The 14650-nt window shown below is 46.7% G+C and overlaps 1 protein-coding gene across 4 annotated transcripts in view; it reads left to right on the top strand.

Annotated features, from left to right (window-relative positions):
* Positions 1-14650, top strand: part of STXBP4 (syntaxin binding protein 4) — a 506433-nt gene that overhangs the window by 213807 nt on the left and 277976 nt on the right. For all 4 annotated transcript variants that reach the window (XM_063961265.1, XM_063961264.1, XM_063961266.1 and 1 more), the window contains exon 11: positions 3232-3297. In XM_063961265.1, coding sequence (XP_063817335.1) covers positions 3232-3297 — 66 coding nt within the window. The remainder of the gene's footprint in view (positions 1-3231; positions 3298-14650) is intronic.

Consider the following 14650-nt stretch of genomic DNA (forward strand, 5'->3'; position numbering starts at 1 on the left):
ATACACTCGGCGATGCAAGTACTAGGCCTCATGGTGTCGGCTTTCGACATGGTGGAGTACGCTTAATTTCATTCCCGCCTTCTGCAGAGGTTAATCCTTTCCAAATGGGACGGCCTGTCACACCGGATCAGGGCTCACATGATCTCCTTGACTCCTGAGGTTCGTCTGTCACTGACCTGGTGGCTACAGGACCAACAGTTGAGCAGGGGTCGTCCCTTCTGGATCTCCAACTGGGTCCTTCTAACGATGGATGCCAATCTGCGGGGTTGGGGCGTAGTGTTCGAGCAACACTTTCTTCAGGGTCGATGGACCAGGGAGGAATCTCTCCTCCCGATAAACATTCTGGAGTTGCGGGCGGTGTTCAATGCTTTGAAACTGGCCCTGCCTCTGGTACAGAACAGGCCTGTTCAAGTACAGTATGACAGCGCCACCACGGTGGCATACATAAATCATCAAGGCGGCACTCAAAGCCGCATGGCAATGATGGAAGTGTCAAAGATTCTTCTGTGGGCGGAACGCCATCTGCCAGCCATATCGGCAGTGTTCATTCCAGGGGTCCTCAACTGGGAAGCGGACTTCCTCAGTCATCAGGACATACACGCCGGAGAGTGGAGCCTTCATCCAGAAGTATTTCAACTCCTAGTGGACACGTGGGGCCTACCAGATGTAGACCTGATGGCGTCAGGTCTACACAATCACAATGTTCCGGTCTTCGGAACAAGGACAAGGGATCCTCAAGCAGCGTTCGTGGATGCACTGACAATTACATGGAACTTTCAGCTGCCATACGTGTTCCCTCCGTTGTCACTCCTGCCCAGGGTAATAAGGAAGTTCAAGCAAGAAGGGGAATACTATTTCTGATAGCTCCAGCGTGGCCCAGATGGCATTGGTTCTCAGACCTGCAGGGTCTCTCGATAGAGCGTCCTCTTCTACTTCCGTAATGCCCAGACCTCCTTGTTCAGGACCCTTGTGTCTTCCATGATCTGGCCAGACTGGCTTTGACGGCGTGGCTCTTGAAGGTTCAGTTCTGAGGGCCAAGAAATTCTCTAAGGCGGTTATTCAAACTATGTTGAAAGCCCATAAACCGGCTGGGATCTGGTCTCTAGGTTGACAGGGTCTCTAGGTCGACAGGTCAAACGGTCGACATGAGTTTTTCACAATTTTTTTCTTTTTTTAACCTTTTCATACTTAACGATCCTTGTGGACTACGATCGGAACGGTAATCTGTGCTGAGCGAAGCGAGGCACCTTGCCCGAAGCATGGCGAGCCATGCGAGGGGACACGGTGCACTAATTGGGGTTCCCGGTCACTGTATGGCGAAAACTACACCAAAAAAAACCATAAAAACTCATGTCGACCTTTTGACCTGTCGACCTAAAGACCCTGTCGACATAGAGACCCAGTCGACCTAGTTACTGTCGACCAATAGTGGTCGACCTAGTTACTATATACCGGCTTCGGCTCGGATTTATTATAGGGTCTGGAATTCTTACTTCACCTGGTGTGCAGCTAAGAATTATGATGCGTATAAGTTCAGTACGGACAAACTTTTGGCTTTTCTGCAACAGGTCCTGGACTTATGTCTTCGACTAGCCTCCCTCAAGGTTCATGTTTCGGCCTTGTTGGTACTGTTTCAAAGGAAAATTGCGACTCTTCCTGATGTTTATACTTTCACTCAGGGTGTTTTGTGGATTCCACCTCCCTATGTTCCTCCTGTGGCTCCTTGGGATTTTGTCGGTTGTCCAGGATGCCCTACAAGAGTCTCCATTCGAACCTCTTGAGTCTGTGGAGCTTAAGTGGCTTACTCTTAAGGTATTGTTTTTGCTGGCTATTGCTTCTACCAGACGGGTTTCAGACTTGGGTGCCTTTTCCTGTCACCCTTTCTTATTTTTTATCGTGACCGGGCGGTTCTTAGAACTTGTCCTGGTTATCTGCATAAGGTGGTGTCATCTTTCCACCTTAACTAAGAGATTGTGGTTCCGGCCTTTACCTCTCCTGGTTTATCCTCCAAAGAGCGGTCTTTGGATGTGATACGGGCTCTCCGTATTTATGTGAAGAGACAGCTTTGCTTAGGCGATCTGATTCTCTCTTTTGTTCTTTTTGGTTTACATAAACGTGGCTGGCCCGCTAATAAGCAGACCTTGGCCAGATGGATTAGAATGGTGATTGCACAAGGTTATGTACAGGCTGGTCTTCCAGCTCCTGCTACCATCAAAGCTCATTTTACTCGGTCTGTTGGACCTTTTTGGGCGGCCCGCCATGGTGCGACCCTTGAACAATTGTGCACATGGCTATGTGGTCCTCAGTGAACACGTTCATAAGGTTCTATGCCTTCGATACATCCGCCTCCCAGGATGCTTTCTTTGGACGCCGGGTTCTTGTGCCCGCTACAGTGCGTCCCCTCCCATGAGGAACTTCTTTAGGACATCCCCGATGTAATTCCCTGTGGAATCACAGTGTACCCTGCTGCAGAAAAGGAGATTTATGGTAAGAACTTACCGTTGTTAATCTCTTTCTGCGAGGTACACAGGATTCCACTGGGCGCCCAGCCTGACGCACTTAGCTTCTTTGGGTTTGTATGGCATTAGCCGCTGGTACCTTCTCCTGTCGTGAGAATGTGGTTCGCTGTGGCTACTAACTGTTGTCGTCTCTTTTACCTGCTACTGCATTGGACTGATTAACAAAACTGAGCTCCAGTGCCTGGAGGTGGGGATATAGAGGAGGTGGCGCTATGCATCCTGGGAACAGTCAAAGCTTTTACCCTGTTGGTGCCTCGGATCAAGATCCAACTCTACACGCGATGTAATTCCCTGTGGAATCCAGTGTACCTCGCAGAAAGAGATTTAACAACGGAAAGTTCTTACCATAAATCTCCTTATTTGTGTCGGTAGCTCACTAAAGAAGTTAAAAAATTGTGGAAGTTCATCAAAAGGGATTTAAGCGAATGTGCGTTCCAAATGTAATTTGTAAGTGGCCTTATCTAGGTGGTCTTTTGGTCCTTTCCCCTCATTTACTAAGCCATGTTCCTTTATACAAGGGGCAGTTCGCAAGCAGACACACATGCAAGCGTATGTGGTTTAAAACCATGTTTGTTGTATTAAAAGATAAACATTTTGGCCATAAATTATTATGCCCAAGTCCATTTTGTCAGACTTTAAAAACAATTCAAATGCATTTTATGTTAATTTATTTTACAGTATATAAAACATTTTCCCTTTTTTTTTTTTCTAGGAACAATTCTTGGAATCGGAAAAACAGAAAAGCCAGTTGTCTGTAGAGCTAACAAATGTAAAACAGGTAAATATTTAGGTTTTATTTGTGCAGGACATTAAGGGCATTCACTGATTCTCTGGAAGATTATTTTACATGCTTTCAGTTTTATTTTAATGTTTTAGTTAGAACTTTATGTTCAAACCTATTGCACACATAGAGGGGAATGTAGTATGGTGTGAGAATCAGAAAGTGAGAGATTTTGTGAGAGTTTTCCTGTTTTTTTAAAGTGGCAATCATTTACATGGCAAAGTCAAACTGGTTTTGCTATGTAAATGATTGCCACTTTAAAAAAAACAGGAAAACTCCCACAAAATCTCTTGCTGCCTTATTCTCACGCCATATTACACCCCCCCCCCCCCCCCGCCCCCCATCAATATTGTATAGGTCAGTACCGAATCCTCGATGCGACCGCAGTGGAAAACAGGGCTTGCGCCGCCTCTCCAATGGGCCCCCATTGCGAGTGAGATAGGACAGACTCAGCGCCACAGAAGACAAACCGGCATAGGGTAAGTTTGAAAAAGCAATAAGCGCCACACCTTGTACATTATAAATAGTATATACAGTATTCTTGTTTATTAGAAAAAGGTTTGTGTATGTGCTATTTTGAATAATTAGCATGTTCATCAAATAAGTGTAGAAGATTCTTCTTAGGTTTCTTATTATTTGGAAGTAATCATTTCTTAATTAGGCTTTTATAAATCTATTAACCGCTTTGGACAACATTTCCAGATGCCAATAGCATATCACATTTACCTCCAAAGAATTGGATATAAAGTTCAATAGTGTAATACCATAATAATAATTTATTAATAAAACACAATAAAATAATATGTACATGGATAATATATAAGCTTATCTCAGATCCTTTTAATTGAAAAGAGGAGAATTAATTTTGTCCAGAAAGCTCTTGCATCAAAAGATCCAGTTTTAGCGTATCCAGTTGTGAGCTTGTCCAGAAAATGTAGCTTTGCTCTGATGCGTTTCATCTAGCCAGGTACACTTCCTCAGGTGATCGATTTGTAATGTAAAACTAAAGCTTCCCCCCATTTGTGTGCTATATGCAATAGCAGCCAGCATTTACCCCACCTACAAAACAATAAATCTATTTGCTCCCCTTGCATGGCAACATGGTTTATTCCAGATACAAAGTTACTTGCTTTATATGCTTTTCTCACAGCTCAGAATTAACCCCATAATATACAGCAGTCACCAATGTTCAAATAGATTAAATTAGCTCTAGATTCTGCCACACTCGTGATAACTACTGTAAATGCCAACACACAAGTTTGTCTGTCATTATCTCTACCTTATAACTTGAGTATATCTGCATACATTTGAGAGAAAACTGATGCACAGGAAAAGAGGTAAAATTGTAAACCATACATTCCTCTTAACTGACCCAACTGTAGGGTCAGTCCCACTGCCACGGCCATCAGCAGTTTTATCCTAACTAGATGACCTTTAGTAGAGGGAGGTAAGGAACAGAATTGTGAGACTTGTGCTAGGTACATCCCAGTGGAACATGATATACCTCATTGTGAGGAGGCTGGCCCCCCCTTATGGAGGATGACCTGAATAATAAGTAAAAAAAAACTGGGAAGTATGACCTTCCACATTCTCAAGGGAAAGATACACTATATGGACAAAAGTATTCGGACACCTGACCTTTACACCAACAGGGACTGTAATGACAATGTATTCAAATACCTAGGATGGAGTTTGTCCCCCTTTTGCAGCTATAACATCTGCTCTTCTAAGGCTTTCTACAAGATTTTTAAATGCGTTTCTGTGGGAATTTGTGCCCATTCATTCTGTAGAGCATTTATGAGGTCAGGCACTGATTTTGGACGAGTAGGTCTGGCTTGCAATCTACGTTCCAGTTCATCCCAAAGGTGCTTGATGGGGTTGAGGTCACGGCTCTGTGCGGGCCAGTCAAGTTCTTTAACATCAAACTCATCAAACTATGGGGTTTATTTACTAAGCCTTGGATGGAGGTAACGTGGACGGATATAAAGTACTAGCCAATCACCTCCTTTAATTTGTCAAACACAGCCTGTGACATGGCAGTTAGAAGCCGATTGGCTAGTACTTTATCTCCGTCCACTTTATCTCCATCCAAGTCTTAGTAAATAGACTCTGTTCATGTTGGAATAGACAGGGCCTTTTCCAACTGTTGACTCAAAGTGGAACGCATAGCATTGTTCAAAATGTCTTGGTATTCTGAAGCATTAATATTGCCCTTCTCTGGAGATAAAGGGCCTAGCCCAAATTCTGAAAAACAGCCCCATACCATTATCCCTCCTCCAACAAACTTCACAGTTGGCATAATGCAGTCAGGCAGCTAACATTCTCCCGATATCTGCCAAACAGAGAGCGTGATAATTCACTTCACAGAACAGGTTTCCAGTGCTCCACAGTCCAGTGTCAGTGTGCTTTACACCACTCCATCCGACGTTTGGCATTGGACTTGGTGATGTGAGGCTTGCATGCAGCTACTTAGCCATGGAAACCCATTCCATTAAGCTCCCGTCACAAAGTTTTTGTGCTTACATTAATGCCAGTGGAACATCGGAACTCTTCAGCTATGGGATCAGCAATGATTTGGAGACTTTTCACACACCATGGGGCAGATGTATTAAGCCTGGAGAAGTGATAAAGCAGTGATAAGTGGAAGGTGATAACGCACCAGCCAATCAGCTCCCAACTGTCCATTTACATAATCACTGCTTTATCACTTCTCCAGGCTTAATACATCTGCCCCTATGCCTTAGCAGTTGTTGACTCCGCTGTGTGATTTTACACGGTCTTCCACTTCGTGGTTGAGTTGCTGTTGTTGCTAAACACTTCCACTTTCTAATAATCACTTACAATTTACTGTGGAATATCCAGCAGGGATGAAATTTCACGAACCATCATACTGCATAAGTGGCATCCTATCATAGTACCACACTTGAAGTTACTAAGCTCTTTAGAACAACCCATTTTGTATCATAAATGTTTGCAAATGGAGACTGCATGGCTAGGTGCTTGATTTTATACACCTGTACCAACGGATCTTATTGAAACACCTGAATTCAATAATTAACAAGGGTGTCCAAATACAGGAGACCGCCGGACACAATACCTTCCCCTGCATACCGCCTCCTTAGAATCCCGACCGTCTGCATGCCAACTATCAAGGACTATCCCCACTCGTAGGTGTCCACCGTGCCCGCAGCATGGCGAGCGCAGCCAGCCCGCAAGGGCGCTTCTTGCGCTCTAACCCCCCCCCGCTGCCCATCTTGATGCTGGGATCCCGGCATCGGTATGGTAACCGGCTTCCACCTGACTGCCGGTCACGCATACCCAGCCCTGGTTTACAGGTACACTTGTGAATGAGCTTGGAGGAAAGGTAGAAATGTCACTGTAAAGTCCAGGCATTTCAGGACTAACCTATTAATTTAAAAATTCCTGTTTTCCCCTAATTTACTGATCGGCTTCTGTTATTTACAGTATATCTTAAATGAACCACAAGAGTAAAGAGACAATGGGACTTTCTTTATTACAGGTGGCTAATTTTTGTGTTTGAATAATTATTGCCATTAAATATATGAGACAGAACCCAGTCTCCATCAACATATAGATTATAGAAAAGGCAAGTCCTTTCTCTGCCACAATATCACATTTTAAACAATCCCATTACAAAGAACAAAATCACATTCCAAATCTGTACTCCATGAGGACTGTGCTTGATCTGCCCAAATCCTCCCAGCCATCGCCACAAACCCATGCATTTATTGAAAATGAACCTTATTGTCATAGACCTTTTCCATGCTTTATGCATGCAAAGCCAGTAAGACAGTACCAGCTTTGATGGTAACCACCCCACCTTGAATGACCAGTGTGATAATTGAAAAATCGAGTAGATGAAGATGTTATGTAACAATTTTCTGTCTTGTTTTTTTTTTTAAATGGACCTACGGGATCATAGTTACAGTGTTTTCACAGCCCTCCAGATGCGGTGTTGCTGGTCTCCCCATTCTGTGGCATCTCTGTTGTGTCTGCCGTAGTAACTCTGGCTGGCTGCTCCCTCTTTGTGTCTGGTTCCCTCCTGGCTGTGACTTCTTCTTTTCCCGGCAGTAACAGCTGGCCATAGCTACCACAGGGACACATGTCGCTGTTTGAAATTTAAAGGGCCTAGCACACCTAAACATGACGTCACATTTGGCACCAAAGTCAAACTTGCACCTTATAAAAGGAAGTCCCAGAGTATAGGCTCACATACTGTACTCCAGCATCCAAACCTTTGTGCTTACCAGTGCATTTTCTGAAGCAGATTACATGTCCTGATCCCTTGTTCTCCTGTGCTCCTTTCCTTGTATGCTCCTGTCTGTTTCTCTATCGTCCTAAGTGGATGCTGGGGTTCCTGAAAGGACCATGGGGAATAGCGGCTCCGCAGGAGACAGGGCACAAAAAAGTAAAGCTTTACTAGGTCAGGTGGTGTGCACTGGCTCCTCCCCCTATGACCCTCCTCCAGACTCCAGTTAGATTTTGTGCCCGAACGAGAAGGGTGCAATCTAGGTGGCTCTCCTAAAGAGCTGCTTAGAGAAAGTTTAGTTTAGGTTTTTTTCTTTACAGTGAGTCCTGCTGGCAACAGGATCACTGCAACGTGGGACTTAGGGGGAAAGTAGTAAACTCACCTGCATGCAGAGTGGATTTGCTGCTTGGCTACTGGACACCATTAGCTCCAGAGGGATCGAACACAGGCCCAGCCGTGGAGTCCGGTCCCGGAGCCGCGCCGCCGACCCCCTTGCAGATGCTGAAGCGTGAAGAGGTCCGGAACCGGCGGCTGAAGACTCCTCAGTCTTCATAAGGTAGCGCACAGCACTGCAGCTGTGCGCCATTTTCCTCTCAGCACACTTCACTGGGCAGTCACTGAGGGTGCAGAGCGCTGGGGGGGGGCGCTCTGAGAGGCAAATATAAACCTTATACAAGGCTAAAAATACCTCACATATAGCCCATAGGGGCTATATGGAGATATTTAACCCCTGCCTGACTGGAAAAATAGCGGGAGAAGAACCCGCCGAAAAAGGGGCGGGGCCTATCTCCTCAGCACACGGCGCCATTTTCTGTCACAGCTCCGCTGGTCAGAACGGCTCCCAGGTCTCTCCCCTGCACTGCACTACAGAAACAGGGTAAAACAGAGAGGGGGGGCACATTAATGGCTATATATATATATATTAAAGCAGCTATAAGGGAGCACTTAATATAAGGATATCCCTTGTATATATAGCGCTTTGTGGTGTGTGCTGGCAGACTCTCCCTCTGTCTCCCCAAAAGGGCTAGTGGGTCCTGTCTTCATTAGAGCATTCCCTGTGAGTTTGCGGTGTGTGTCGGTACGTGGTGTCGACATGTATGAGGACGATATTGGTGTGGAGGCGGAGCAATTGCCAAATATGCAGATGTCACCCCCCAGGGGGTCGACACCAGAATGGATGCCTTTATTTGTGGAATTACGTGATGGTTTATCTTCCCTTAAACAGTCAGTTGAGGACATGAGGCGGCCGGACAATCAATTAATGCCTGTCCAGGCGCCTCAAACACCGTCAGGGGCTGTAAAACGCCCTTTGCCTCAGTCGGTCGACACAGACCCAGACACGGGCACTGATTCCAGTGACGACGGTAGAAATTCAAACGTATTTTCCAGTAGGGCCACACGTTATATGATTTTGGCAATGAAGGAGACGTTACATTTAGCTGATACTACAGATACCGTAAAACAGGGTATTATGTATGGTGTGAAAAAACTACAAACAGTTTTTCCTGAATCAGAAGAATTAAATGACGTGTGTGATGAAGCGTGGGTTGCTCCTGATAAAAAGTTGATAATTTCAAAAAAGTTATTGGCATTATACCCTTTCCCGCCAGAGGTTAGGGCGCGCTGGGAAACACCCCCTAAGGTGGACAAGGCGCTCACACGCTTATCCAAACAAGTGGCGTTACCCTCTCCTGAGACGGCCGCACTTAAGGATCCATCAGATAGAAAGATGGAAGTTATTCAAAAGAATATATACACACATGCAGGTGTTATACTACGACCAGCTATAGCAACTGCCTGGATGTGCAGTGCTGGAGTAGTTTGGTCAGAATCCCTGATTGAAAATATTGATACCCTAGATAGGGACAATGTTTTACTGTCGTTAGAACAAATAAAGGATGCATTTATCTATATGCGTGATGCACAGAGGGATATTTGCACACTGGCATCTCGGGTGAGTGCTATGTCCATTTCAGCCAGAAGAGCCTTATGGACACGACAGTGGACAGGCGATGCGGATTCAAAACGTCACATGGAGGTTTTGCCGTATAAAGGGGAGGAGTTATTTGGAGTTGGTCTATCAGACTTGGTGGCCACGGCTACTGCCGGGAAATCCACTTTTTTACCTCAAGTCACTCCCCAACAGAGAAAGGCACCGACCTTTCAACCGCAGCCTTTTCGCTCCTACAAAAATAAGAGAGCAAAGGGCTTGTCGTACCTGCCACGAGGCAGAGGAAGAGGGAAGAGACACCAACAGGCAGCTCCTTCCCAGGAACAGAAGCCCTCCCCGGCTCCTGCAAAAACCTCAGCATGACGCTGGGGCCTCTCAAGCGGACTCGGGGACAGTGGGGGGCCGTCTCAAAAATTACAGCGCGCAGTGGGCTCACTCGCAGGTAGACCCCTGGATCCTGCAGATAATATCTCAGGGGTACAGGTTGGAATTAGAGACGGATCCTCCTCATCGTTTCCTGAAGTCTGCCTTACCAACCGTCTCTTCCGAAAGGGAGAGGGTGTTGGAAGCCATTCACAAGCTGTACGCTCAGCAGGTGATAGTCAAAGTACCCCTATTACAACAAGGAAAGGGGTATTATTCCACTCTATTTGTGGTACCGAAGCCGGATGGCTCGGTAAGGCCTATTTTAAATCTGAAGTCCTTGAACCTCTACATAAAAAAGTTCAAGTTCAAGATGGAGTCACTCAGAGCAGTGATAGCGAACCTGGAAGAAGGGGACTTTATGGTATCCTTGGACATCAAGGATGCGTATCTACACGTTCCGATTTACCCCGCACACCAGGGGTACCTCAGGTTCATTGTTCAAAACTGTCACTATCAGTTTCAGACGCTGCCGTTCGGATTGTCCACGGCGCCTCGGGTCTTTACCAAGGTAATGGCCGAGATGATGATTCTTCTTCGAAGAAAAGGCGTATTAGTTATCCCATACTTGGACGATCTCCTAATAAGGGCAAGGTCCAGAGAACAGCTGGAGACAGCTTTAGCACTATCTCAAGAGGTGCTAAGACAACACGGGTGGATTCTGAATATTCCAAAATCCCATTTAATCCCGACAACTCGTCTGCTGTTCCTAGGAATGATTCTGGACACGGTTCAGAAAAAGGTTTTCCTTCCAGAGGAAAAAGCCAAGGAGTTATCCGATCTGGTCAGGAACCTCCTAAAACCAGGAAAAGTGTCAGTACATCAATGCACAAGAGTCCTGGGAAAAATGGTGGCTTCTTACGAAGCAATTCCATTCGGCAGATTCCATGCAAGAATATTCCAAAGGGATCTGTTGGACAAATGGTCAGGGTCGCATCTGCAGATGCACCTGCGAATAACCCTGTCACCAAAGACAAGGGTGTCACTTCTGTGGTGGTTGCAGAAGGCTCACCTATTAGAAGGCCGCAGATTCGGCATTCAGGATTGGATCCTGGTGACCACGGACGCCAGCCTGAGAGGCTGGGGAGCAGTCACACAAGGAAGAAACTTCCAGGGAGTATGGACGAGTCTGGAAAAGTCTCTTCACATAAACATTCTGGAACTAAGAGCAATCTACAATGCTCTAAGCCAGGCGGAACTTCTCCTGCAAGGAAAGCCGGTGTTGATTCAGTCGGACAACATCACGGCGGTCGCCCATGTAAACAGGCAGGGCGGCACAAGAAGCAGGAGTGCAATGGCAGAAGCTGCCAAGATTCTTCGCTGGGCGGAGAATCACGTGATAGCACTGTCAGCAGTGTTCATCCCGGGCGTGGACAACTGGGAAGCAGACTTCCTCAGCAGACACGATCTTCATCCGGGAGAGTGGGGTCTACATCCAGAAGTCTTCAACATGTTAATAGACCGTTGGGAAAGACCAATTGTAGACATGATGGCGTCTCGCCTCAACAAGAAACTGGACAAATATTGCGCCAGGTCAAGAGATCCACAGGCAATAGCTGTGGACGCACTGGTAACTCCTTGGGTGTACCAGTCAGTGTATGTGTTTCCTCCTCTGCCGCTCATACCAAAGGTATTGAAGATCATACGGCAAAGAAGAGTAAGAACAATACTAGTGGTTCCGGATTGGCCGAGAAGGACTTGGTATCCGGAACTTCAAGAGATGCTCACGGACGAACCGTGGCCTCTACCTCTGAGAAGGGACCTGCTACAGCAGGGTCCCTGTCTTTTTCAAGACTTACCGCGGCTGCGTTTGACGGCATGGCGGTTGAACGCCAGATCCTAAAAGGGAAAGGCATTCCAGAAGAAGTCATTCCTACCTTGATTAAGGCACGGAAGGAAGTCACCGTGAAACATTATCACCGCATTTGGCGAAAATATGTAGCGTGGTGCGAGGATCGGAGGGTTCCGACGGAGGAATTCCAACTGGGTCGTTTCCTACATTTCCTGCAATCAGGATTATCTATGGGTCTCAAATTGGGATCCATTAAGGTTCAAATTTCGGCCCTGTCAATATTCTTCCAAAAAGAATTGGCCTCTGTCCCTGAGGTCCAGACCTTTGTCAAGGGAGTACTGCATATACAGCCTCCTGTGGTGCCTCCGGTGGCACCGTGGGATCTAAATGTAGTTTTAGATTTCCTCAAATCCCATTGGTTTGAACCATTGAAAAAGGTGGATTTGAAATATCTCACATTGAAAGTGACTATGTTACTAGCCCTGGCCTCTGCCAGGAGAGTATCTGAATTGGCGGCTTTATCTTATAAAAGTCCTTATCTAATCTTCCATTCGGATAGGGCAGAACTGCGGACTCGTCCGCATTTTCTCCCTAAAGTGGTATCAGCATTTCATCTGAACCAACCTATTGTGGTGCCTGCGGCCACTAGCGACTTGGAGGACTCCAAGTTGTTGGACGTTGTCAGAGCCTTAAAAATATACATTGCAAGGACGGCTGGAGTCAGAAAATCTGACTCGCTGTTTATATTGTATGCACCCAACAAGTTGGGCGCACCTGCTTCTAAGCAGTCGATTGCTCGTTGGATTTGTAACACAATTCAACTTGCACATTCTGTGGCAGGCCTGCCACAGCCTAAAACTGTAAAAGCCCACTCCACAAGGAAGGTGGGCTCATCTTGGGCGGCTGCCCGAGGGGTCTCGGCATTACAACTCTGCCGAGCAGCTACGTGGTCGGGGGAGAACACGTTTGTAAAATTTTACAAATTTGATACCCTGGCAAAGGAGGACCTGGAGTTCTCTCATTCGGTGCTGCAGAGTCATCCGCACTCTCCCGCCCGTTTGGGAGCTTTGGTATAATCCCCATGGTCCTTTCAGGAACCCCAGCATCCACTTAGGACGATAGAGAAAATAAGAATTTACTTACCGATAATTCTATTTCTCGGAGTCCGTAGTGGATGCTGGGCGCCCATCCCAAGTGCGGATTATCTGCAATACTTGTACATAGTTATTGTTAACTAATTCGGGTTATTGTTAAGGAGCCATCTTTAAGAGGCCCTTTCTGTTGTCATACTGTTAACTGGGTTTAGATCACAAGTTGTACGGTGTGATTGGTGTGGCTGGTATGAGTCTTACCCGGGATTCAAAATGCCTCCCTTATTGTGTATGCTCGTCCGGGCACAGTACCTAACTGGAGTCTGGAGGAGGGTCATAGGGGGAGGAGCCAGTGCACACCACCTGACCTAGTAAAGCTTTACTTTTTTGTGCCCTGTCTCCTGCGGAGCCGCTATTCCCCATGGTCCTTTCAGGAACCCCAGCATCCACTACGGACTCCGAGAAATAGAATTATCGGTAAGTAAATTCTTATTTTCCTATACCCATGGTTTCCCTTCTGGTCCTGTCCCAGTCTGACGACCACGTTACTACATGTGCATGAAAGTCAATCAGTTCTTGCACCAGTGCACACTAGCCCCTGTACTTAGGATCCCAGACAGTGGTCCTCGACCTTCATGACGGGGCAACGAAGCCCAAATCCCTGTGCATGCCTCCCCGGTAAAACCCCCCACACGCTGGACTCCGTGCCTCTGTTCTGGGTAACTGCCAATCTTATTTTACAGGTCAGCATTCACAATATCATCCGTGAAGTTGTGACAATGTTATTTCTGCAGCGGGGTACACTGTGTTCCACAGGGAATACATCAGGGTGTAGAGATGAATCTTGATCCAAGCACCAACAGGTTAAAGCTATAGCTGTCCCAGGATGCATTGGGGCCTCTTCTATAACCCCGCCTCCAGGCACTGTGAGCTCAGTTCCGAGTTGGTGTCTGCAGAAGCAGGTCATTTAACAGGGAAGGCTGCACTGGGCAGCCCTGAAAAAGCTTTTAGAAAACTTCAAGGGCTGCAGCACTTACATGTCAGGGTGCATTCTGTGCTGCGGCTCCGTCACCTTTCTAGCGGTGTCACATACTCCCGCTGGCTCTGTTCCTGGGTACTTGCGGCGGATATGCTTCGGCTCTAGGCACACGGTTGCAGACGCTCTCCTGGTTCGCGTGGCTGCTACTGAAGGGAGGAGGTAAGAGGGTCCACCAGGCGGGACCCGCCATTAAATCTCGTTCTGGACGCAGTCTAAAGAGACGGACTGCGACGCTGGCGTGGACACTATAACAGAGCAGGGACCCCACTATATCCACCAGGGCATAGGAGTACAGGTCGAATATATAAATGTCCTCTTTATTAAGACTCCATAGTACCAGGTGGTGAGGACCAGCATAGGGGAGAAGGCGCTCGACCTGTAGCCCCTCCCCCAGCTCCGGGCGCCATGCACTGCTGGTGTTCCCACCCTGGAGCTGCCTCACACTCTCCCTCACTCCCTTACTGAGACGCTGGACGCCATTTTCTAAAATAGATTTGACAGGTCTCCGAGACTGCAGGACAAGGTTTGCTCTGTAAACCCACCTGTACATCAGCGCCATGGTTTTACAAGCACTTAAGTATTCTACATGTCAATATTAAGACAGCATTAGTTAAGAACAAGTGTACCTGTGCCAGAATATGTTTTACGAGTATTCTGATATATACATCCAGTCTCAGACCGTGCATTGTTATACATATGATAGTCCAGTGCAGTTTTATTGTGTTACTGAAATAATTATCTGCATTGTCACTGTGACTGTGTGTGCCTGTATCTGTTGTGTGGA

The sequence above is a fragment of the Pseudophryne corroboree genome, chromosome 3 (genome assembly GCF_028390025.1).
Source record: "Pseudophryne corroboree isolate aPseCor3 chromosome 3, aPseCor3.hap2, whole genome shotgun sequence".
NCBI classification, from domain to species: domain Eukaryota; kingdom Metazoa; phylum Chordata; class Amphibia; order Anura; family Myobatrachidae; genus Pseudophryne; species Pseudophryne corroboree.